The sequence below is a fragment of the Oryctolagus cuniculus genome, chromosome 1, assembly GCF_964237555.1.
Source record: "Oryctolagus cuniculus chromosome 1, mOryCun1.1, whole genome shotgun sequence".
In the NCBI taxonomy this organism is placed as follows: domain Eukaryota; kingdom Metazoa; phylum Chordata; class Mammalia; order Lagomorpha; family Leporidae; genus Oryctolagus; species Oryctolagus cuniculus.
The window spans coordinates 68,471,439-68,495,590 of NC_091432.1; the positions used below are offsets into that span (position 1 = coordinate 68,471,439).

Sequence of the window (24,152 nt, forward strand, 5' to 3'; positions counted from 1 at the left end):
TGTTTGCACAACTCTATAAATTTATTACAATCACTGAATTTCATATTACTGATGAGTTTAAAATTTTAGTAAGCTTTTTAATACCGAAATCATAAATATGGTCAGACTTTCAAGGACTATCAAATATATAAGGAGCACTTATAACACAAAAGGAGAAACCAAAACAAATGGCAAACAGGACCACCTGGAATAAAATAAACCCAGCAGGAAGAAGAAAATATCCTAAGAAAGTCTACATTGATCTTCTCAGAAATAAGAGAAGATAACTTCTTTAAATTAAAAAAGCACTTGGAGGGGCCTGTGTTGTGCTGCAACCTACACGGGCAGAGGTTCAGGTCCTGGCTGCTCCACTTCCAATCCAGCTCCCTGCTAACGCTCCTGGAAAAAGCAGCAGAGGATGGTCCAAGTCCTTGGGCCCCTGTATCCAGGTGGGAGTCTCAAATGAAGCTCCTGGCTTTGGCTTGGCCCAGCCTCAGCCATTGCAGCCATTTGGGGAGTGAACCAGCCAATGGAAGATCTCTATCTTTGCCTCTCTCTTTGTAACTCTGCCTTTCAAATAAATAAAATAAATCTTTTTTTTAAAAAAAGGACTTGGAAATTAAACATGAGTACAGAAATGAAAAATTAAATTGATGGTCTGAAAGCTGAAACTGAGGCAATCTCCCCAAAATTTACAACAAAACTCAATACAAGGAAAATAGAGAAAATATAAAGGAATATGAAAAACTAGTCTAAGTGGTTCAAAATCCAAATAACAGGAGGTCCAGAAAGAGCCAACAAAGAAAACAGAGAAGGAATCACAATGAAATAATTCAAACTTTCCAGGTTAAAAGAGTTCACAAATATCTTTGCACTCTAAGTACATGAACATAAGGATATATTTATGAAATTTCAAAGCCAGAGCGACAAAAAAGTTCCTAAAATCCTTCTGAGTGAAAAATAGGTCATATATAGAGAAGCTAAAATAAAACCGCTTTGGTCTTAGTACTAAAAGCTAGATGACCAAAGTGCAGTGCTTTCAAATCCTAACGGAAAATTATTTCCAACCTAGAATTCTATAATCAGCCAAAATATTAGCCAAATACAATAGTAGAACAGAGAATCTCCCATTCTGGGATCTGAAAGATATTAAATACTTAACTTTTCATTTTTTTTCTGATAGCTACTAGAAGATGTGCTCCACCAAATGTAAAATCAAACCAAAAATAAGGAATGCATGGCATAGAGAAAACAGAATACAAACACAGATATGCAAAGGGATTGCCAAGACAATGGTGAAGGATGATTCCCAAGTGGCAGGCATTTAACACAAGGCTTTCAGTCCTATTTGACTTTTTAATACAATACCTGTATAAAAATTAAGTGAATATTTTAAAAATATTTAATATTTATTTGGAAATCAGATATATAGAGACAGAGGGAGAGGGACAGAGACAGAGGGAGAGATAGTTCTTTAGTTCTTCTACACACTGTGCACTCCTCAAGAGGCCATAATGGCAAGGGCTGAGTCAGCCCAAAGCCAAGAGCTTCATCTGGGTTCCAGGCGGATGGCAAAGACACAAGTGTTTGGGCCATCTTCCACTGCTTCTACCAGACTGTCAGCAGGAAGCTGCATCTTCCACTGCTTCTCGTCAGCAGGAAGCTGCATCAGAAGTGGAATAGCCAGGACACAAACTGGCACACATATGGGATGCAAGTGTCATAGCAGCAGCTTTATCATCTAAGCAACAATGCAAGCCCCAAAATGCATATTCTTAATGACCACCAATCTCAGAGTTTATTATTGTGACATTTGGTAGTTAACCTTTCAGAGATGATCTTTGGGTGGTAAATCTTGATCTTTCACAGGTGTTCGTCTTGACTTTGAGTTTGAATGATAGTTTTAGTAGGTATAAAATTCTTGGTTCTAAGTAACTTTCCTCAAACCTCTGAAAATATTGCTCCTTTGTCCAGCTAATGCAATGTGTGATGCTAATGTTCCTTTGGACATTAGCTATATAATCCCCTTGGAAACTTTTAAAATTTTTCTCTTTATCTTTGGGTCTCTTTTCTATTATCTGAATCAGTCATTGATAGGTCTTTCACCTACTAAAGACTCATGCCTTTCTTTAGCTGGGGAGATTTCTCTTCCATTATGTTTTTATTTTTTCATTCTACATCCTCTATTCTCTAATTTTCTTTGATCTCCTTGATTATCCCTGTGTTTTCCCTTATTCACAAATTTTTCATAATTCTCTCTTTACTTAATCCTTTAATCCTTATGAATTTCTTATCATTTTAATTTTTTTATCTTGAAACATACAGCTTTTTTATTCTACCTTGAATATCTCTACTTCAAAAAAGTCAGAAATATAAAAAAATTTCTAAACACTATAATAGTAAAACACATTTTTAATTTCTAAAAATTCTTTTATCCTCTGATTGCTCTAACACCAGGGTGTTTTTGTGGGTACAACATCTATGGAATCTCTCTGAACATATCAGATTTTTAAAAGATCTCTCTTTCCGCATTTTCCCTCAGATCTGGAACAAGACAAGTGTGCCCAATTTTACTACTCCATTCAATTCACTACTGGAAGTTTTAGCAAGAGCATCTAGAGAGGAGAAAGAAATAGAGGACATCAAAATCGCAAAAGAGGAAGTCAAAATATCCATGTTTGCAGATGTCATGATGCTGTGCACTGAAAAACCTAACCATTCCGCTAAAACGGCTGTGCTGATAAACCAATTGAGTAAGGCTGCAGGATACAAAATAAACATACAAGAAATAGTAGTTTTAATCACTATGATAAACTCAGTGAAAGAGAAATCAAGAATGAAATCCCATTCAGAATAGACACCAGAAAAAATGAAAGATTTAAGTGCTGGTGCTGTGGCACACGAGGCTAAACCTCTACCTGTGGTGTCAGCAACCCGCATGGGCACCAATTCATGTCCCAGCTGCTCCTCTTCTGATCCAGCTCTCTGCTATGGCCTGGAAAAGCAGTAGAAGATGGCCCAGCTGGTTGGGGCTCTGCACCCAGGTGGGAAACCCGCAAGAAGTTCCTGGCTCTGGACTGACCCAGCTCTGCATTGCCACATTTGGAGAGTGAGGCAGCGAGTGGAAGACCTTTCTCTCTATCTCTCCCTCTCCCTGTCTGTAAGTCCATCTCTCAAATAAATTAAATATTTTTTAAAAATGAAATACTTAGGAATAAATTTACCCAAAGAATTGAAAGATCGCTACAATGAAAATCACAGAATCACAAAAGACCCAGAATAGCCAAAGAGATTCTAGACAGAAAATATTAAGCTAGAGGCATCATAATACCTGACTTCAAAGCACACTACAAATCTATGATAGTTAAAACAGAATAATACTGGCACACCTAAATTTAACACCTGAGACTATGAATCTTCTAGAAGAAAATGTAGAAGGAACATTCCAAGACACTGAAGTAGGGAATGACTTCTTGGCCAAGACCTTTGGAGCACAGGCAACAAAAGCAAAACTAAACAAATGCGATCATATCAAACTCAGAAGCTTCTGCACAGCTAAGGAAACAATCAATATGTGAAGAGACATTCAACAGAATAGGAAAAAATATTTGTGAGCTATCTATATGAGAAAGGATTAATACTCAGAATATATCAGCAACAAAAAACTCAACAACAACAAAAACAAAACGAACCAACCCAATTGAGAAATGGGCAAAGGACCTCAAAACACAGTTCTCAAATGAAGAAATACAAATATCCAACAAATATATGAAAAAATGCTCAACATCACTAGCCATCAGGGAAATGCAAATCAAGACCACAATAAGACATCACCTCACCCCTACAGAGTGGCTAAAATCTGAAAGACAGAGAGTAACAAATGCTGGCAAGAATGTGGAAAAGGGAGAACTCATACACTGTTGATGGTTAAGTCCCACTTACAATGACTGATGTCATATGTTCAAATCCTAGCTGCTCTGCTTCCTATCCAGTTCCCTGATAATTCATCTGGGAAGGCAGCAGAAGATGGCCCCAGTACTTGGACCCTTGCCACCCACATGGGAGACCTGGAAAGAATTCCTCCTGGCTTCTGGCTTCTACATTTGGCCTAGCTCAGCCCCAGCCATTTAGGGAGTGAATCAGTGGACAGAAGATCTCTCTCTCTCTCTCTCTCTGCCTTTAAAATAAACAAATCTTAAAAATAAAATAGTATGAGAGGGGCAGGGGTTGTGGTAGAGTGGGTCAAGCTGCCCCTTAAGACTCTGCAAGCATCCCATGTCAAAGTACCTGGTTGAAGTCCCAGTTATTCTGCTTCCAATACAGCTTCCTGCTAATGTGAACCCTGAGGGCAGCAGATGATGGCTCAAGTCCCTCCCACTCATGTGGGAGACCTAGACTGAATTCCAGGCCCCCAGCTTCAGCCTGGCTCAGCCTGGCTAAGCCTGGCTATTTTAGCCATTTGGGGAGTGAACCAGAGAATGGAAGATATTCTCCGGCCTCCCCCCCTCCAATTTGGGATATCAGCATTCCAAGTGGCTGTTCAACCTACTACACCACAACAACTGGCCTCTGGGGCAATGTTTTTAATTTATTTTGCATTATGTCTTTCCTGAAATTAAGAAATTTGGGATTATCAAGAGAGATGGTCACATGAATTCAGTCCACCACCTTGACCCAATTTCTAGAGAATCTAAGATGTTAGTTTAAAATGCATATCTGTGGGGGAGGCTGAATCCAGAGGGGTCTAGAGGAAACTTCCTGAGCCTGCCTGGAATTTGAAAACCTGTCTATAAGTTTCAAATCCCCGGTAGCAAATACCCCAGCCCCAGGGCGCTTCTGCCTAAGGATCATTAAGGTGGTATAATAGGAGTGGCTAAGACCCTTTCGCATCACAACACCCCACCCCTTGCCCGCATCCACTCATTTGCTCTATACCTCAGCTATATGTACACCTCCCTTTTACAATAAAGTGAGACCCTGCTTCGACTGGGCTCCACACCACGCCTGACTGTCCCCCGGGTTTGGGGAAGGCTGAGTGGCGGGTGGCGCACTTCCCCTCCTTGGTCAAGGCAAGCTGCGGGCAGCCTGCCTAATTCTCCGGCGGTGGCGAGGAACAGTCACTGCACATATCCAACAATATCAATCTTCCATTTAAAACACTTCCTTAGCTCCAGCACAAAATTCAAGCTTTCTAGCCTGACACACTGGATCCTTAACAACCTGGATTTGTTCATGCTGTCACTCAGACAAGAAAGCACTGCCTTTTTCTCCATCTGGTATCATTACTTGGGTTTACCTAACACTATACTATAAATCTCCATTTACATATTCATATTCATTACTAAATTATGAGATCAAGAGCAAACACTTTACCAGTCCTTGACTCCTCAAAAAAAAAAAAAAAAAAAAAAAAAAAAAAACAACACACACACACACACACACACCCCCAAAGAGCCTGGTACATGGTACATACTTATCATACAAAGCATCAAGCACTGAAATGCCTAGTATCTTAGAGTTAGATCTCAGACCAATGAGCCATAAATAACATAATTTTAGAGCTAGAAGGAATCTTAATGATAATGTTTATTAAAAAGGTAAACCTTTAGGTCCCAGCAACTCTGTTCAAACTTCACTGTACTACCTGGCAGGGGAAAAAGTCACTCCATCAACTCTAAGCTCATTGTACATTACTCAGACCTCTCTCACAGCCCTTATCTCTCGTCTGTTGTTAATTTTTCCCTCAATGTCTAAGACAGCATATATCATTTCTGTGTCACCTGTACTTTGGTACAAAGAAAATGCTAAGGAAATATTTACGGTATGAGTGAATAAATGACTGTTGAAACAGAATTGTGTACTGGTTTTAAACTACTCTTTTATTTAAGGAGAGGGAACAATTCATTTAATCTTTCAAGTCTCAGTTTCTTAAACTGTATTATGGAGATAATAATCCTGTTCTATTATTTCACAAGTCAAGTTGAATCATCTATATGAAGTCAATATGGAAAACAATGACATGCTACTACAATACAAGCCATTTCCCTCCAGGTAAAACTAGTAAGGGAATACAGAACACTGAGCTACAGGGACAAATGTTCTCTTTGGGGGAGCAGCATGTCCTTGGCAGCCTGAATAGTTTTATCTGTAGATACGAAACCAGTACAGGTTTTTACTAAGCAGGTGTTATACCCTCTGCCATATGGCATGAGCCCCAGGGTTCTTCCTCCTCACTAACAAACAACATAGCTGAGGCTTTACTGCAGTCTCCTTTGTAAGACCTCTTTGACACCTTCTTCCTCTGTTCACATTGAGAAGAACCTTGGATATTAAGTCCAACTCCTTTATTGTATGCACAGGGATTCTGAGAGCCAGGATGGGGAGGCTACCAAGAAGAGCGCCTCTAGCCCAGGCTCTGTGTCTACAATAGCAACTTGATCTGTACTAACCTCCATACCTGTTTGTATCAGAATAGAAGAAACAGAGACTTACCAAAGTGTTAGAAGAATTATAATCCTCAGTAGATTTATCTGAAAAGGAAAAAAGACAAGAGATTAAGAAACATTTATGGTTAGAGCAAAGGAAGTCTACTTGTTCAAGCACTTGCCAGGCTCACAGAATAGTAACACTGAGACTGGCACTATGGATCAGATATCATTGTCAAACTTATACATATCAATCCTTTAATCTTTACTTTGGCTCTGAGTATTATTATTATATCCACTTTCATAGATTTGGAAGCTCATTTAAAGAAGTTAAGTAATTTGACCAGGGGACATATAGATTAAATAAAGGACTCAAAATTTGAATTCTGGTCTAATTCTAAATACTATGCTAGAACTATATCCACACATCATCAGCTATGGCATCATCAGGCTTCAATGAACAAGAAAACTGACTGAATCCTACGAGAATCCGTGGCACCATTCTGAACCATCTTTGCCAAATCATCGCATAACCTGCAACTTCAGCTTTCAGAAAGCATCCTTCCTCATCCATGTGTATTTCCCAAAGGGAGAGAAAGACTAAGATTTAGGAAACGAGGTATTAACTATGGCAATTGTAATTAAAGGCAGGCTCTTGTTACCTAAGAATCAAGCTCCCTCAATGAAGAAATGAATTACAATATTTCACTGATTGACAGGTACATTTTTTACATTAACATCTCTGAAACAGAGATGTGTCCTACAACTAAAGGTATTTCATCATTTAATTTGCAGATAGTATATACAACAATACACCTTAAAATCATGCTATCTTAAACTAATAATAAAACATGAGGTAGAGACCAAACAGAGATCTCAACAAGAAAAGAAGCTTAAAGACCAAGTATTAGGCCAGCACTGTGACATAGAAGTTAAGCCTCCGCCTGCAGTGCCAGCATTTCATATAGGTGCCAGTTCAAGTCTCAGCTGCTCCTCTTCCAATCCAGCTCCCTGCTGGAGAATGGCCCAAATCCTTAGGCCTCTGTACCCATGTGGGACATCTGGAAGAAGCTCCAGGGTTCTGGCTTTGGCCTGGCCCAGCCCCAGCTATTGCAGCCATTTGGGAGTGAACCCGTGAACGGAAGATCTCTCTGTCTCTCTGTCTCTGTAAATCTGCTTTTCAAATACATATTTAAAAAAAAAAAAAAAAAAAAAAAACATGGCTGGCGCTGTGGCTCAATAGGCTAATCCTCTGCCTGCGGCGCCGGCACACCAGGTTCTAGTCCGGGTCAGGGCATTGGATTCTGTCCCAGTCTCTCCTCTTCCTGTCCGGCTCTCTGCTGTGGCCAGGGAGTGCAGTGGAGGATGGCCCAAGTGCTTGGGCCCTGCACCCGCATGGGAGACCAGGAGAAGCACCTGGCTCCTGGCTTCAGATCAGCGTGGTGCGCAGGCTGCAGCGGCTATTGTGGGGTGAACCAACGGAAAAAGGAAGGCCTTTCTCTCTGTCTCTCTCTCTTTCCACTCTGCCTGTCAAAAACAAAACAAAACAAAACAAAAAAATACCAGAAAGAACCAGTACTATTTTTGGTTTTGCTGTTTAATCCCTAAGGGTCCAGGAAGAAACTGATTTTGCCAGCTGACCACCAATGCAATTAAGAAGAAGAAACATTCTACCACAAATCTAACAATTCTCTAAAAACCAAGCCCAGACAATGTCCAAGATCCAATTCCATCATATAAGAAAGTGGCCTACAGCAAATCATGATCCCAAGAAAGCAAAAAATAAGGCAAGCTATGATAATACGTTCTTAAAACAAACCCTAAATAGCCAGCTTTATGTTGGAGAAATACATTCAGGACATCCTTTAAATATAACTCATTTTTTATCTTATTCAAAAGGATCACCATATGCAAAGGGCAACACTATGGCTTCACTGTACTACCCCAAACTTCAGGCTCTGCTACTTTTGAGGGCTGGACACTGTAGTGATAAACATCTTTTATATATTTATAGCTATAAAATTATTGTATATTGCTCCCTTTAAAGGTAATATGCATTTTTTTTTTACCAAAATCAAACTCAAAAGCATGGAAAAACAAGAGTAGAAAGTACTTCCAATCCCTTCATTTTAAAAATGAGGAAACAGGTTCAGAAAGGGAAAGAGACTGGTTTAAGGTCACATAAATCAGTGGCAAAATAAGGTAAAACCCAGCTGGACTGTCAGTCTAGTCTACTGTTTGCCTATCACATTAATTACTAATTAATACAGAAAATCAATTGTTAAAAAAATTGGAAACTTTGACAAACAATTGGCATGGAGGGGTTGGTTTAGATTATAGACTACAACAAATTTAAAGGCCCAAATCTAAAACATACTTCCATCACCTACCAGCTGTGTCATCTTGACTATGTCATTTAATTTCTGAGCTTATTTAATGTCTTTGAGTTTGCAGAACAGGAATAACAGTCTTTTCCCTGCCAACCTCACAAAACTATCATGAGAATTACATATGATAATTCACATGTGGGCATACAAACTGAGGTAGTATTACCACAGTCGATAGTATGAAAGGAGAAGAAACAGAGAAAGCAAAGACACAACATTAAAAACCAACTGTGGCAAATATAGTTTTGCTTACTGTTGGCCCTTCAACTTTTAGAAAATTAAAAATCTCAGACATAAAAACATCACACATACACAAAAATTTATGCACACAGGGTAGATGTATGCATATTTATCTAAACATATACATCCAATATTATTCAAATACACATGTGAACATACACAACAAGTACCTGAATGAGTGTATCTACACACATCTATTCAGGAATACTTATGAGGACTTTTAATTCCGAACATATGCAAACCTACAACAGGGTTGTGCCTCCATATACTTACATGCCATTTACACACATCTATACACACCCATTCAGAAAAATAGATTCTTGCAAACATTTCTCTGTTGAGGCTTTCAAATCTTCTCATCTGATAGCTCTGTAACAAACTCCTTAAACATCAGCTCTAATGTCCTGACTAGAAAATTTTGCCTCTCAGTACTACCTCCCACCCCAATTCCTCCTTGGAATGACAGTCCCTCAATGGAAGAAGTAAGATAGACCCGGCAGGCCAGAAGAAAGGAAGGAAATACTGCTGCGAATATGCATGACCCTCTACTGGGTACCACCATGGCAGCATGAGCAAAGCTGCAGTCTGTCATCCCCACCATCTGTGCCCTTTGATACAAGCCAGATACCAGCTAGGGAAAGCATCCTCCAAAATCAGCAGTTTATGTTGGTTCTCATCTTCCCCAGTAACACTGTCTTTTGAAGGAGGCACGAGACGGAATTAAGAGACTACCCCTGCCACTAATTTAGTCACATTAGAAAAGCCCTTTTTGCTTTCATTATCTATAAAACAAGGGACAACTGGTATTACTAAGACACTTCTTGCTTTAACATTCTAAGATCCTATGTAAAAGGCAAGTTTCCAGAAATACAGATTTCTGTGAGAAAAAATTCTCAACTAAGGAACTAAGGAAGGAGGTGCTTCAAATAAAATTACAGAGGCACCAAGTATATTCAAAGACGGTGGTCTAGGAATTAACAGACTTAAGGTCCAATCCTGATTCTGCTATTAAAAACACTCCAGGAGGGCCAGACATTTGGCACAGTTGCTAAAAGGCCTCTTGTGACACCTGCATCCCATATCGGAGTCCCTGGGTTCGAATCCTGGCTCCACTCCTGATTTCAGCTTCCTGCTAATGCATAACCTGGGAGGTAGCAGGTATGTGGCTCAAGTAGTTGGGTCTCCCTCCTATGTGGGAGGCCTGCATCGAGTTCCTGGCTCCTGGTTTCTGCCTGGCTCAGCTCCAAAAGTTGCAGGCATTTAGAGAATGAAATAGCAAATGGGAACTTACTGTCTCTCTGCCTCTCAAATAAAAGAAATAAAAAAATTTTTAAATAGCATACAAAAATAAAACATTCTGAAAAGCATAGTTCCTTCTATAGAGAGTAAATCCAAATAACATTTGTTATTACTTTCTGTTCATTCAACTGATTAAAAAAATTAGTCCTTTGAGACACCAGCAGCTTATCTAGTTAAAAAGCTATACATTGATGTTATTAAATAACTAATGATGCTAATAATAATGATAATGGCAGGTTTCCTTACTGCTGCTCTACAACTTTTACATCAATGAGCTTATGTATTCTTCACTACAACTTCTTGAGATAGGAAATAGTATTCCCATCTTGAGGCTCAAAGAAATTAACTGACCTAGGCCGGCGCTGCGGCACAATAGGCTAATCCTCCACCTAGCGGCGACGGCACACCGGGTTCTAGTCCCATTTGGGGCGCCGGATTCTTTCCTGGTTGCCCCTCTTCCAGGCCAGCTCTCTGCTGTGGCCTGGGAAGGCAGTGGAGGATGGCCCAAGTACTTGGGCCCTGCACCCCATGGGAGACCAGGAGAAGCACCTGGCTCCTGCCTTCGCATCAGCGCGGTGCGCCGGCCACAGCGCGCCAGCCATGGCGGCCACTGGAGGGTGAACCAATGGAAAAGGAAGACCTTTCTCTCTGTCTCTCTCTCTCACTTTCCACTCTGCCTGTCAAAAAAAAAAAAAAGAAAAAAAAAGAAAGAAATTAACTGACCTAGAATCTAGTGAATGCCAGAATGTAGACCTTTTAATATAAAGCCTGTAGGCCGGCGCCGCGGCTCACTAGGCTAATCCTCCGCCTAGCGGCGCCGGCACACCGGGTTCTAGTCCCGGTCGGGGCGCCGGATTCTGTCCCGGTTGCCCCTCTTCCAGGCCAGCCCTCTGCTGTGGCCAGGGAGTGCAGTGGAGGATGGCCCAGGTGCTTGGGCCCTGCACCCCATGGGAGACCAGGAAAAGCACCTGGCTCCTGGCTCCTGCCATCGGATCAGCGCGGTGCGCCGGCCGCAGCGCGCCAACCGCGGCGGCCATTGGAGGGTGAACCAACGGCAAAGGAAGACCTTTCTCTCTGTCTCTCTCTCTCACTGTCCACTCTGCCTGTCAAAAAAATAAAAATAAAAAAAATAAAAAAAATATAAAGCCTGTATTCTTTATATATCATGTCATGCTTTTAAAAAATGTACAAGAATAAAGACTTGAGTTTATGGAAAACCTATCATCTTGCCTGTGCAATTCCAAAATTCCTTACTACCATATGTAAAGGGCAACACTATGGCTTCACTGTATTACCCCAAACTTTAGGCTCTGCTATTTTTGAGGGCTGGATACTCAGTAATAAACATCTTTCATATACTTATAGCTATAAAATTATTGTACATTGCTCCCTTTAAAGGTAATATGCATTTTTTTTTTCCAAAATCAAACTCAAAAGCATTGAAAAACAAAATTAGAAAGTACTCTGCTCTTCCCAATACTTTGTTGTCTTACCTCAGACTAACAGGCATGGGGAGCTTTTACACCCAGATTACAATCCTCTCCCTCTTCCCTTTTTAAGTTTATTTATTTATTGTTTAAATGGCCCCAAAAGTCAGGGCTGGGCCACCCAGAAAGCAGGAGCCCAGAACTCCATCCAGTTCTCCCACATGGATGACATGAACCAAACTACTTAAGCTATTATCTGTTACCTCCCTGCATGTGTATTTACAGGATCACAAGTGCAGTAGCCAGGGACTGGAACCAGGCATGCAGATATGGGATGTGGGCATTCCACGCAGCAGACTGAGCGTGGTACCACAATGCCTGCCTTGAACCTTTTCATTCTGAGCCTATCTTGGAAACAGTCCTCCTACCTGTAAAGCTCATGTACTTCTGGCTGTTGGAGGTCTTCTTTGAGTTGTAAAATTCTAACACATCCAGAACAGCCTGCGGGTTTTTCTTCTGTTCCGACTTAGTAATATTTGATGTCTGAAGCAAGCGGGCCCACTGCTCTGGCATTCCCTGTAAGAAAGACATTTAAGGTTGTCAGGAAGGCACAGTCACAGGGGACCCTGAAAGTCAAAGCTAATGCTTATATCTGCTAACAGCAAAAGACCAGCTTATTAGTCATCCCTTTACTGCTATGCCTTCAGAATTTATAAAAGCCTCTTTTATAATACCTTTCTCATTGCATTAATCACTTTTTGAGATGTTTCTTTACAAGGCTATAGCTCCTTTAGAGCAGAGGCCATGTTTGATGTGTTCTTGCATCATCAGTGCCTTAAACAGAACCTGCTGGCACAGAACCACTTAACAGAGGCCTATTTAAGGAACGGAGAGTGAGAGGTTCCCGGCTACAGTTTTGGAGATAAGGAAAAGTGTCCCTCTCAGGAGCATAAGAAGATAGTAATGAGCACAGGGAGAATAAGAAAAGATTGAATCTAATAGCACGCAGTCAGAACTCTTAAGAGGCAATAAGACTTACCGTAAACTCCCCTGTGACAGCATCAAAACCAACGTGAATTGTGTGCTCAAAATCTGAAGGAAGAGAAATTTCTGGCCGCTCCTTTTCCTTCTTTTTATTTGCTGCAAGAGAAGTAAGAAAAGGGGAATAAAAAGGACATTATTAAGTTTTTAGGCTTATTCTAGCTCTTAATTGAGCAGTAAGCTTCTTTAGAAGACAAGGTCAATCTACTTTGTGTATGTATTTACAGGGTCCAACTACAGACTTGGAATAGATGCTCAATGCATTTTTGGTTGTGCTAAAAAAAAGGAGGTGCAGGAAGAACATTTATCAGCATTAACAGTCCCGGATCTTCCACTAATTTTTTAGTGGAAGTTTTTACAGGGCAAGGCACTTCAAGAAATCTTCCCCAATCTCTAGGCTAGACACTTACCCTCTCTCCTCTGTTGTTATAGCACCCATGTAGTAGTATTGGCTGATTTTAAGTGTTTATTTTCCCTACTAAAACTTAGCTCCAAGTGCAAAGGCCATCACCAATTCATCATACATTCCCAAAGCCTAGCACAAAGTAGTTTCTCAGAGAGTGAGTAGAGAAGGGAACAAATGACCAGATACCTACCTCGACTGAGCAAGGAGTTTAAGGAATCTAAGACACGCAAATTCTCTCAAGAGTAGTAATAAATGTTTCATTTCACCAGCTCTGGTCTAACATTCATAAAACTTATAACCCAGTGCTTATCAGCTCTGTTTCTCACTTGACCTTAGCCAGAAAGTCAAAAAGTGATTATCAGCTCTGTTTTAAAACCCATCTGAGGGCCAGCGCCGGCACACCGGGTTCTAGTCCCGGTCGGGGCGCTGGATTCTGTCCCAGTTGCCCCTCTTCCAGGCCAGCTCTCTGCTGTGGCCAGGGAGTGCAGTGGAGGATGGCCCAAGTCCTTGGGCCCTGCACCCCATGGGAGACCAGGATAAGTACCTGGCTCCTGCCATCGGATCAGCGCGGTGCGCCAGCCACAGCGTGCCGGCCGCGGCGGCCATTGGAGGGTGAACCAACGGCAAAGGAAGACCTTTCTGTCTCTCTCTCTCTCACTGTCCACTCTGCCTGTCAAAAAAAACAAAACAAAACAAAACAAAAACAAAACAAACAAACAAAAAAACATCTGAGAGCTCAGTATACTAAAATTAAACCGTTTTGTTAAAAAAAATGATTTACTATTTACTTTGAAAGAGTTACAGACAGAGAGGGAAAGTCAGAGATCTTCCATCGGCTGGTTCATGCCCTAGATGGCCAAAACAGCCAGCACTGGGTCAGGCTGAAGCCAGGATCCAGGAGCTTCATCAGGATCTCCCACGTGAGTGCAGGGGCCCAACACTTGGACCATCTTCTGATGTTTTCCCTAGCCATTAACAGGGAGTTGGATGGATGGAAGTGGAGCAGCCTGTACATGAACAGGCACCCATTTGGGTACCAGAATCACAAGCAGTAGCTTTACCAGCTATGCCACAACACAGGCCCGAAGAAATTCTGGAGTCTTAATATGTCCACAGACCCAGCACAACTCTGATGAACGGCAGTAAAATGGGGAGGAAAAAACATGAAGGCCTGGAAGCCAAGCCAGTTTTACCTTCAGCTCACCACATTACAATAGTGCTTTAAAAAGCTCATGGAAAACAGAATTAAAAGATAAGTTTAGGAATAAGCATTTGTCTTAGCGGTTAGGACACAATGTAGGCTGTCCAGTTCCACACTTTTTTTGAATTTAATTCCTGGCTCCTGACTCCAGCTTTCTGCCAATGCAGATCCTGGGAGACTGCAGTGATGGATCAAGTAGTTGGGTCTCTGACACCCATGTGAAAGACCTGCATTGAGTTCCTGGCTCCTGGCTTCAGGCCCTTACTCTTGCCCCTCCATGCCACAGGTGTTTAGGGAATGAACCAGTAGATGGGAGCTTTCTCTCTTTCTCTCTCTCTCTCTCTCGATCTGTCTCTCCCTGCCTCTTAGATTCTTAAAAAAAAAAAAAAAAAAAAAAAATTTAAAAGTAAATTTATTCTGGTGCAAAAATTTTGAAATACTTGCATAGTTTTTTATAACGTTCATTTTCCATAAAATTTTAGAAATATTCTCATATATAGCTCAGAATCTCTGCTTTGCCACCTCAGCAATGGGGAGGATGGCCTTGATCTTAAGAGCTCTTCCAACTCCTACACTCTGCAAATATATGAAAACAAGAACATGAGTGCTCTCAAAGCTCTCTAGCAGGGATGGGGAACATCCAGCCCACAGACCATGTAAGTCCTGTGAAATCACTGGGTCTGGCCCTGCCAAGGCAACTGAAGGTGGGACTTGAAATTCAATAAATCTCAGAACACTGAAAATAGACCTACAGTATGACCCAGCAATCCCACTCCTGGGAATTTACCCAAATGAAATGGAATCAGCAAATGAAAGAGTTATCTGTACCCCATATTTATTGCAGCTCAATTCACAATAGATAACATACAGAATCAACCCAGATGTCCATTAACTGATGACCGGATAAAGAAACTATGGTGTATATATAGTATGGAATACTACTCAGACGTAAAAAAGAATGAAATCCTATCTCTTCTGCAACAAAATAGTTGCAACTGGAAACCATTATACTTAGTGAAATACGCCAGTCCCAAAAAGATAAACACCATGTTTTCCCTGATCTGTACAAAAAAAAAAAAAAAAGAGGAAAATTGGCATTTTGAGATTCAATGATTGTTCATAGCCCTACTGTTGAGCAACAGTGTTTATTTCTTCTTACTTTTATTGAATTCTTTACTTAGCATAGGGTTAACTTTATGAGTATAAAATAAACTGAAAATAGATCACTGTAAAAATTAAAAGAAAGAATAAGAAAGGAAGGAGTGAGAGTGGAAGCATGGGTGGGAGAGAGGGTAAGGTGGGAAGTATTATCAGTATGCTCCTAAATCTGTATATATGAAATATGTGAAATTTGTTCACCTTAAAAATTTTTTTAAATAAATAAATCTAGAACAGGCTCATTTTTAGGCTGATAATTCTGTAAGGCCATGAATGATGTTATAAATATCCAAATGGCCCTTGAAAGAAAAAAAGGTTTCCCCATCCCTCCTCTATAGCTATATTTCTTCTCAAGATAGAATCCCACAGTTTTAAATAGATACATCATATACATATTATCTGATATAATCACCACAATTCTTAGAGAATTTTTACTTATAGTTTAGGAAACTGAGGCACAGACCTGGCCACAGCTACTAAGTAACTAAAATCCAAGAGGCCTTTTTTCAAAGCTAACATCCTTTACATTCTATAATTTCACCCCCCATTTAAAAAAATTTTTCAAGTTGAATTAAAAAAACCAACAACTTTGGTGTAATGGGAATAAATAACACTATGAAGGTAACAAGAATATATACCATGATGTACATCACTCTTCATTCTTTCAATCACGTATAATAAATATTATTACTGTCATCTTTTAGATGGGGAAACTGAATAATTGGTGCATAGAGCTGGTGAGAGCTGGGATTTGAACCCAGGTCTGATGCTAAAGGTTCTTTCTTCAGTATCTTAATGAGAAACATTTGCCTACACGCCAACTGCTAGAGTTTAAGCTATTTATGCACTTGGCAATTTCCCCTTCAAAAGCAGCTGCTCTGAGAAAAAGAAGGCTAAGAGTTATACCATGGTCCAATTTAAGCAGTCATTTATGACATAAGTCCATTTGTTTTGCTCATAGCTAGAATGCATGAGACATGCAGCAGGACTTTGGAAATGCTTTCTGTACAAACTGCTTTCTGTCTCTAAACTCCTTCTGATCTAGGCATTAAAAGATTTTATGGAAATACAATTAACGTTTTATTTAGATTCCTATTTTTCGTATTTATATATTGTACTCACATTTTTTTCTTTTAAACAGGCAGAGTTAGACAGTGAGAGAGAGAGAGACAGAGAGAAAGGTCTTCCTTCTGTTGCTTCACCCCCTAAGTGGCCGCCACGGCCGGCGCATTGCGGCCGGTGTGCTGCGTCGATCTGAAGCCAGGAGCCAGGTGCTTCTCCTGGTCTCCCATGCGGGTGCAGGGACCCAAGCACTTGGGCCATCCTCTACTGCACTCCCCGGCCACAGCAGAGAGCTGGACTGGAAGGGGAGCAACGGCGCCCCGACTGGGACTAGAACCTGGGGTGCCGGCGCCGCAGGTGGAGGATTAGCCTAGTGAGCCACAGCGCCGGCCTTGTACTCAAATTTTATATATTACTTTTTTGTATGTTATTAACATATAAGACAACATCATAGGCATGGACTTCAAACACAGAAGGAACTCTGGTAATGGAGACCCAGAGAGTGGCTCAGAAGGTAAGTAGTTTATGCGGCCAGTGGTGTGGCATAGTGGGTGAAGCCACCACCTGCAGTGCCAGCACGCCATATGGGCGCCAGTTCAAGTCCTGGCTGCTCCACTTCTGATCCAGCTCTCTGCTATGGCCTGAGAAAGCAGTGTAAGATGGCCCAAGTGCTTGAACCCCTGCATCCTCGTGGGAGACCCGGAAGAAGCTCCTGGCTCCTGGCTTCGGGTTGGTGCAGCTCCAGCCATTGCAGCCAACTGAGGAATGAACCAGCGGATAGAAGAGTCTCTCTCTCTCTCTCTGTGTAACTCTGACTTTCAAATAAATAAATAAATCTTAAAAAAAAAAAAAAAAGCTAAGTAGTTGATAGAAGAGTTCCAGGGAAATGAAATCATTTATCACATGAGTATACAGGGTAATGCTAAAGTTGGCTCTGCTTGTATTACTCACTCTGAGCCCTACAAGCTTCAGATATACTTCCCATATACCCACTTCCAAGTTCCTGCTCATATTTTCTTCTCCTGGCTTGGAATCCTCCCCCACACATTCTCCTTGTCTCAGCCATCTTTTCGGTTTTTTTAAAGTTTACTTGTTTATTCAATCACTTATTCGAAAGGCAGAGCAACAAAGAGAGAGAGAAAGGGAGAGACAGAGAGAGAGAGAGAGAGAGATTCCATTTGCTGGCTCACTCCTCAAATGGCCACAACAGCTGGGATTGGGCCAGGCCAAAGCCAGGAGCCAAGAACTCCAACCTGGTCACCCACATGGGCGGCAGGGCCCTAGTATTTGGGCTACCACCAGCTCTTTCTCAGGCATATTATCAGGAAAAGAGACTGAAAGTACAGCAACAGGGACTCGAGTCAATGATCCAATGCAAGATGCTGGCATCTCAAGGGGTGGCTTAACATGCTGTGCCACAACGCCAGCCCCTTGGCCATCTTAAAGACTGGCTCAAGTTCCACCTCTTCCAAGAAAGATACTGTGATCATTCTTGTTCCCTGTGAACTCCCAAGATACTGAGTCAGCATACATTTAGTCATTTCCTGTTTTATATTACTCTTTGCTTTTAATTTTTTTTTTTTTTTGACAGGCAGAGTTAGACAGTGAGAGAGAGACAGAGAGAGAGTTATAGACAGAGAGACAGAGAGAAAGGTCTTCCTTCTGTTGGTTCACTCCCGGTCTCCCATGCGGGTACAGGGACCCACGTACTTGGGCCATCCTCCACTGCCCTCCCGGGCCACAGCAGAGAGCTGGACTGGAAGAGGAGCAACCGGAACAAGTACCCAGTGCCCCAACAAGGACTAGAACCCGGGGTGCCGGCGCCGCAGGCGGATGATTAGCCAAGTGAGCCACGGCGCCGGCCACTCCTTGCTTTTTTTTTTTTTTTTTTTAAGTTATTTGAGAGACAGCAAATGAATTAGGGAAAGAACAAGAGCAAGAGCAAATATGGGCGCTTCCATTTGTTGGTTCACTCTCCAAATATCTGCTACGGCTGGGGCTGGGCTGGATCGAATCCAGGTTTCCCTCATGAGTTGCAGAAACCCAGTTATTTGAGCCATCACCACTACTTCCCAGGCTCTGCATTAGCAGGAAGCTGAAGTCAGGAGACAGAGCTGGGTATTAAACCCAGGCATTCCAATATGGGACACAGGCATCCTAACCACTGAGCTAAACAACACCCACCACTTGCTATTTTTAAGACTTAAAAAGTAAGCCTCTTGAGGACCAAAACCATGGCTTCTAATTAGGATCAGTATCCTGACTCTCAAACAGGACACAGCACAGAGCTTGCTTACTTCAAAAACACCCTACCAGATACTGGTGAATGACCTTCCAGACTGTATTTCCACTCCCTGAGGAAAGAAGCCCTGAGATGTAAACTGACTTGCCCTGAGCCATGGAGCACATGATGATAACACAGTTCACCTGATCAAGTCTTTTATCTCCTTATATCCGCTGTTCTCTACTGACTGATTTGATGGGAAGCAACCACTAACCGGGGGGAGTGGGGCGGGGGAGGGGGGCAGTTTAACACATACCAGGCCTGGAGTACAACAACAGGAAGGACCTGGCTGATGTGGGGGAGGAGTGCAGTAGGTGGAAAGGTGAAATGTAAATGGCAGGATTTAGCCTGGATACTGTGCAATCTGGGCAGAGACCACCAGCAGGAAACAGGGTTCCAGAGGCAGGACGCAAAAAGTCATGCAGTCCTGGAGTCACCCAGAACTGAAGTTAATCCCTTCTTGGAAGTAACAACCACCTCCCTCACATGTGTACAGACAGCCCTTCATAAACCCCTTTCACAGTCACTGTTCTCCCTGGCTCCTCCCAACAAGCCCATGAGCCAGGCAGCGTGGATGATCTCCATTTCATAGCTGAGAAAACTGAGATCAAGAAATAAAAAGAAATCTCTGTCAGTGAGAAGAATGTGGACTAGAAGACAAAGAACGATGCCGTATTGTCTTTGCCATTAACTCAATGTATGACCCTGGAAAAGTCACTTTTTTTTGAGTTTCTAGTTCTTAATCTGCAAAACAGGACAATGATCCACGCTTGAAGTACTGATGAAGGTAGGTAATACAACATCATTTTTGAAGCATTTAATATCTGAAAGAAATCATTAAGGATGAATAGGAATTAGCCAAGCAGAGATAAGGAAAGCTATCTAGAAAGAACAAAAGTAAAGATCATAGGCAGTAAAGAGTGTGATCTTTCTCCCAGCTTTCCAATGGCCCAGCAAGTCCACCAAATCTCATGAGCTCTTACTTAGGCATATACTCTGAACTCTGGATTCGGAAAACATACAATGGATAAAACAAAGCAAATCCAGGATCCTGATGGTTCAATATCCCAAGGCTACACACCTGTCTTCCTGGAACTACTGCTGCTGTAGCAAATTTTTTAAGATGACTAGAAATATGAATCTGGAAGAATATGATGAAAACTAAAGTATACACAAATATTTGTATACGAATGTTCATAGACATTAATGCTAACAGTCAGAATATGGAAACAACCCAAATGTCTCTCAACTGATGTCTGGATAAAATGTAGTAGATCCATATAATGAAATGAAATATGACTATTACTGAGCCATAAAAAGAAACGAAGCCCTGAGTTATTCTACAATATGGATGAAATTTGAAAACATGCTAAGTGAAAGAGAGCAGTCACGAAAGGCCATATACAGCATAATTCCATTTATGTAAAATGTGCAAAATAGGCAAATTCATAGATAGAAAGTAGATTATGGTTACTAGGAGGTAAGAGAAGGGGAAAATAAGGAATTACCATTGATGAATATGGTGTCTTCTTGAAATGATGAAAACGTACTGGAATGAAATAGCTGTAATATAATGGTTGTACAATTTTGTGACTATCCTAAAAATTACTGAGTTGTACATTTTAAGATGGTGAACTGTTCTCTCTCTAACTGTCTATAACTCTGTCAAATAAAAAAAAAAAGATAGTGAACTGTATGGGATCTAAATTGTATCTCAATTTAAAAAAATGCATCTTCTATTAAAATAAAGCAATTAGTATATTATCAATCTAATTAATGCTGAAATGTGATATCAATCATAATTAAAAACTCTGAGCATACTAGGATTATAGAATTTACTCATTCTAATAAAAGCTAATTACCAAAATCCCTGGGTAAACACTGTACTTAAAAATGTGAAATGTTGAAAGATTTTCCTCTGAAATTAAAAACAGACAAAAATATTCTTCATTCCTACTGTATCAATCATAGTATTGAAGGAATTAGCCAGTGTAATCAGGCAAGAAAAAGAAGAAAAAGGAGAGGATTAGAAAGGAAGAAAACGGGCAACAGCACTGTAGTGTAGCAAGTTGCTGCTTGAGACACCCACATCCCACAGCCGAATGCCAGCTGCTCTGCTTCCCATCCAGCTTCCTGCTAATGCATCCTGGGAGGCTGTGCTTGATGGCTCAAGTACCTGGGCTCCTGCCACCCACATGAGAGATCTAAATGGAGTCCCAGGCTTCTGGTTTATATATTTATTTTTAAGATTTATTTATTTATTTTGAAAGAGTTATCGAGAGAGAAAGAGAGATCTTTCACCTACTGGTTCACTCCTCAGATGGCCACAGCAGCCAGCGCTGGGCCAGGCCGAAGCTAGGAGCTTCATCCAGATCTTCCACATGGACAGCAGGGGCCCGAACACTTGAGCAATCTGCTGCTGTTTTTCCCAGGGCATTAACAGGGACCTGGATCACAAGTAGAGCAGCCAGGACACAAACTGGCACCCATATGAGATGCAGGCGGCAGCTTTACCAGCCATGTCATGATGCTGGCCCCAGGCTCCTGGCTTTTGGCCTGGCCCAGCTCTGGCTGTTGCAGGCATCTGAGGAGTGAAAGGATCTCCCTCCTTCTCCATCTCCCCTTCTCACTCTTTCAATTGCTCTGCCTTTTTTTTTTTTTTAAGATCTAGTTATTTGAAAGACTTATACAGAGAGAGAAGGAGAGGCAGAGAGAGAGAGAGAGAGAGAGAGAGAGGTCTTCCATCCACTGGTTCACTCCCCAGTTGGCACAACAGCAGGAGCTGTGCTGATCTGAGGCGAGGAGCCAGGAGCTTCTTCCAGGTCTCCTACAAGGGTGCAGGGGCCCAAGGACTTGGACCATCTTCCACTGTTTTCCCAGGCCAAAGCAGAGAGCTGGATAGGAAGTGGAGCAGCCAGGACTCGAACTGGTGCCCATATGGGATGCCAGCACTGCTGGCAGAGGCTTTACCACTACATCACAGCACTGGTCCTGCTCTGTCTTTTATGTAAATGAAAATAAGTATGTTTTTAAAGTTCAGTATCATCATTTGGAAAAAATGAAGAAATAAAACTGTCAATTTATAGATAATATGTTCATATACATGAACAAAGAAAATTCCAACAGGAGAAAAATCTTAATGTCGTAAAAATAGTTAAAGATTTCAAAAATACAGCACAAAGCATTAGAAGGGAAATAATAAATTTTAAATGTTAAATATCTAATATTTAAATATTAAAATTCTATCAGACCCCTTGCCAAGCATTTATCAAAGATACCATTAAGAGCATGATAAGAGATCTATAGTATTTACATATGACAAAAGACTTACACCATTGAGATAAGAACTATAAATTAATAAGAAGCACCTCTTAAATGGGTAAAAGATTTGAAAATAGGGGCCAGTACTGTAGTGTAGCAGGTAAAGCCACTGCCTGTAGTGCCAGCATCCCATATGGGCGCAGGTTCGAGTTCCGGCAGCTCCACTTCTGATCTAGCTCTCTGCTATGGCCTGCACCCACATGGAAGACCCGGAAGAAGCTCCTGGCTCCTAGCTTTGGATCGGCGCAGCTCCAGCCATTTTAGCCATCTGGGGAGTGAACCATGAATGGAAGACCTGTCTCTGCTTCTGTCTCTACCTCTCTGTAACTCTGCCTTAAAAATAAATAAATAAATCTTAAAAAAAAAAGATTTGAAAATAAAAAGAAGATCTAAATGGCCAATTCACACATGACAAGTTGCTTATGATCATTACTCACCAGACAGCATACCAGAATGGCTAAAATTAAAGACTTGTAATACCAAGGGCTGATAAAGAAGTGAAGCAGGGGCAGGATTTGGCCTAGTTGTTAAGATACCCACATCCAAGTTTTGGTTCTACTCTCGATTCTAGCTTCCTCATAATGTGCACCCTGGGAAGGAACAGGTAGTAGCTCTAGTAGTTGGGTCCCTGCACCCACATGGGAGACCTGGACTGTGTTCTCAGCTTCTGGCTTCAGTCTGGCTATTATAGGCAGTTAGGGTGTGAACCAATGGATGGGAAATTTCTCTGTCATAAATTAAAAAAAAAATTTTGACAGGCAGAGTTAGACAGTGAGAGAGAGAGAGAAACAGAGAGAAAGGTCTTCCTTCCGTTGGTTCACCCCCCAAATGGCCGCTGCAGCCAGTGCGCTGTGTTGATCCAAAGCCAGGAGCCAAGTGCAGGGCCCAAACACTTGGGCCATCCTCCACTGCCTTCCCAGGCCACAGCAGAGAGCTGGACTGGAAGAGGAGCAACCAGGACAGAATCTGGCGCCCCAACCGGGACTAGCACCTGGGGTGCTGGCGCCGCAAGTGGAGGATTAGTCAAGTGAGCTGTGGCGCCGGCCTAAAAATTTTTTTTAAAAACTTTTATTTAATGAATACAAATTTCCAAAGTACAACTTATGGATTACAATGGCTCCCCCCACCATAACGTCCCTCCCACCCGCAACCCTCCCCTTTCCCGCTCCCTCTCCCCTTCCATTCACATCAAGATTCATTTTTGTTTCTCTTTATATACAGAAGATCAGTTTAGCATACATTAAGTAAAGATTTCAACAGTTTGCTCCCACACATAAACATAAAGTGAAAAATACTGTTTGAGTATTAGTTATAGCATTAAATCTCAATGTACAGCACACTAGGGACAAAGATCCTACATGAGGAGTAAGTGCACAGTGACTCCTGTTGTTGACTTAACAATTTGACACTCTTGTTTGTGGCATCAGTAATCACCCTAGGCTCTTGTCATGAGTTGCCAAGGCTATGGAAGCCTTTTGAGTTCACCGACTCTGATCATATTTAGACAAGGTCGTAGTCAAAGTGGAAGTTCTCTCCTCCCTTCAGAGAAAGGTACCTCCTTCTTTGATGACCTGTTCTTTCCACTGGGATCTCACTCGCAGAGATCTTTCATTTAGGTCTTCTTTTTTTTTCCCCAGAGTGTCTTGGCTTTCCATGCCTGAAATACTCTCATGGGCTTTTCAGCCAGATCCGCATGCCTTAAGGGCTGATTCTGAGGCCAGAGTGCTGTTTAGGACATCTGCCATTCTATGGGTCTGCTGTGTATCTCACTTCCCATGTTGGATCATTCTCTCCCTTTTTTATTCTATCAGCTAGTATTTGCAGACACTAGTCTTGTTTATGTGATCCTTTGACTCTCAGTCCTATCATTATGATCAATTGTGAACAGAAATTGATCACTGGGACTAGTGAGATGGCATTGG

General features: G+C 41.6%; 1 protein-coding gene across 5 annotated transcripts in view; it reads right to left on the minus strand.

The window, feature by feature from the left end:
* Window positions 1–24,152, minus strand: part of PAK1 (p21 (RAC1) activated kinase 1) — a 192,908-nt gene that overhangs the window by 50,813 nt on the left and 117,943 nt on the right. For all 5 annotated transcript variants that reach the window (XM_051850720.2, XM_051850728.2, XM_070075855.1 and 2 more), the window contains exons 3-5: window positions 12,797–12,897; window positions 12,186–12,333; window positions 6,472–6,509 (exon numbers count right to left, since the gene is read on the minus strand). In XM_051850720.2, the coding sequence (XP_051706680.1) occupies window positions 6,472–6,509; window positions 12,186–12,333; window positions 12,797–12,897 (287 nt within the window). The remainder of the gene's footprint in view (window positions 1–6,471; window positions 6,510–12,185; window positions 12,334–12,796; window positions 12,898–24,152) is intronic.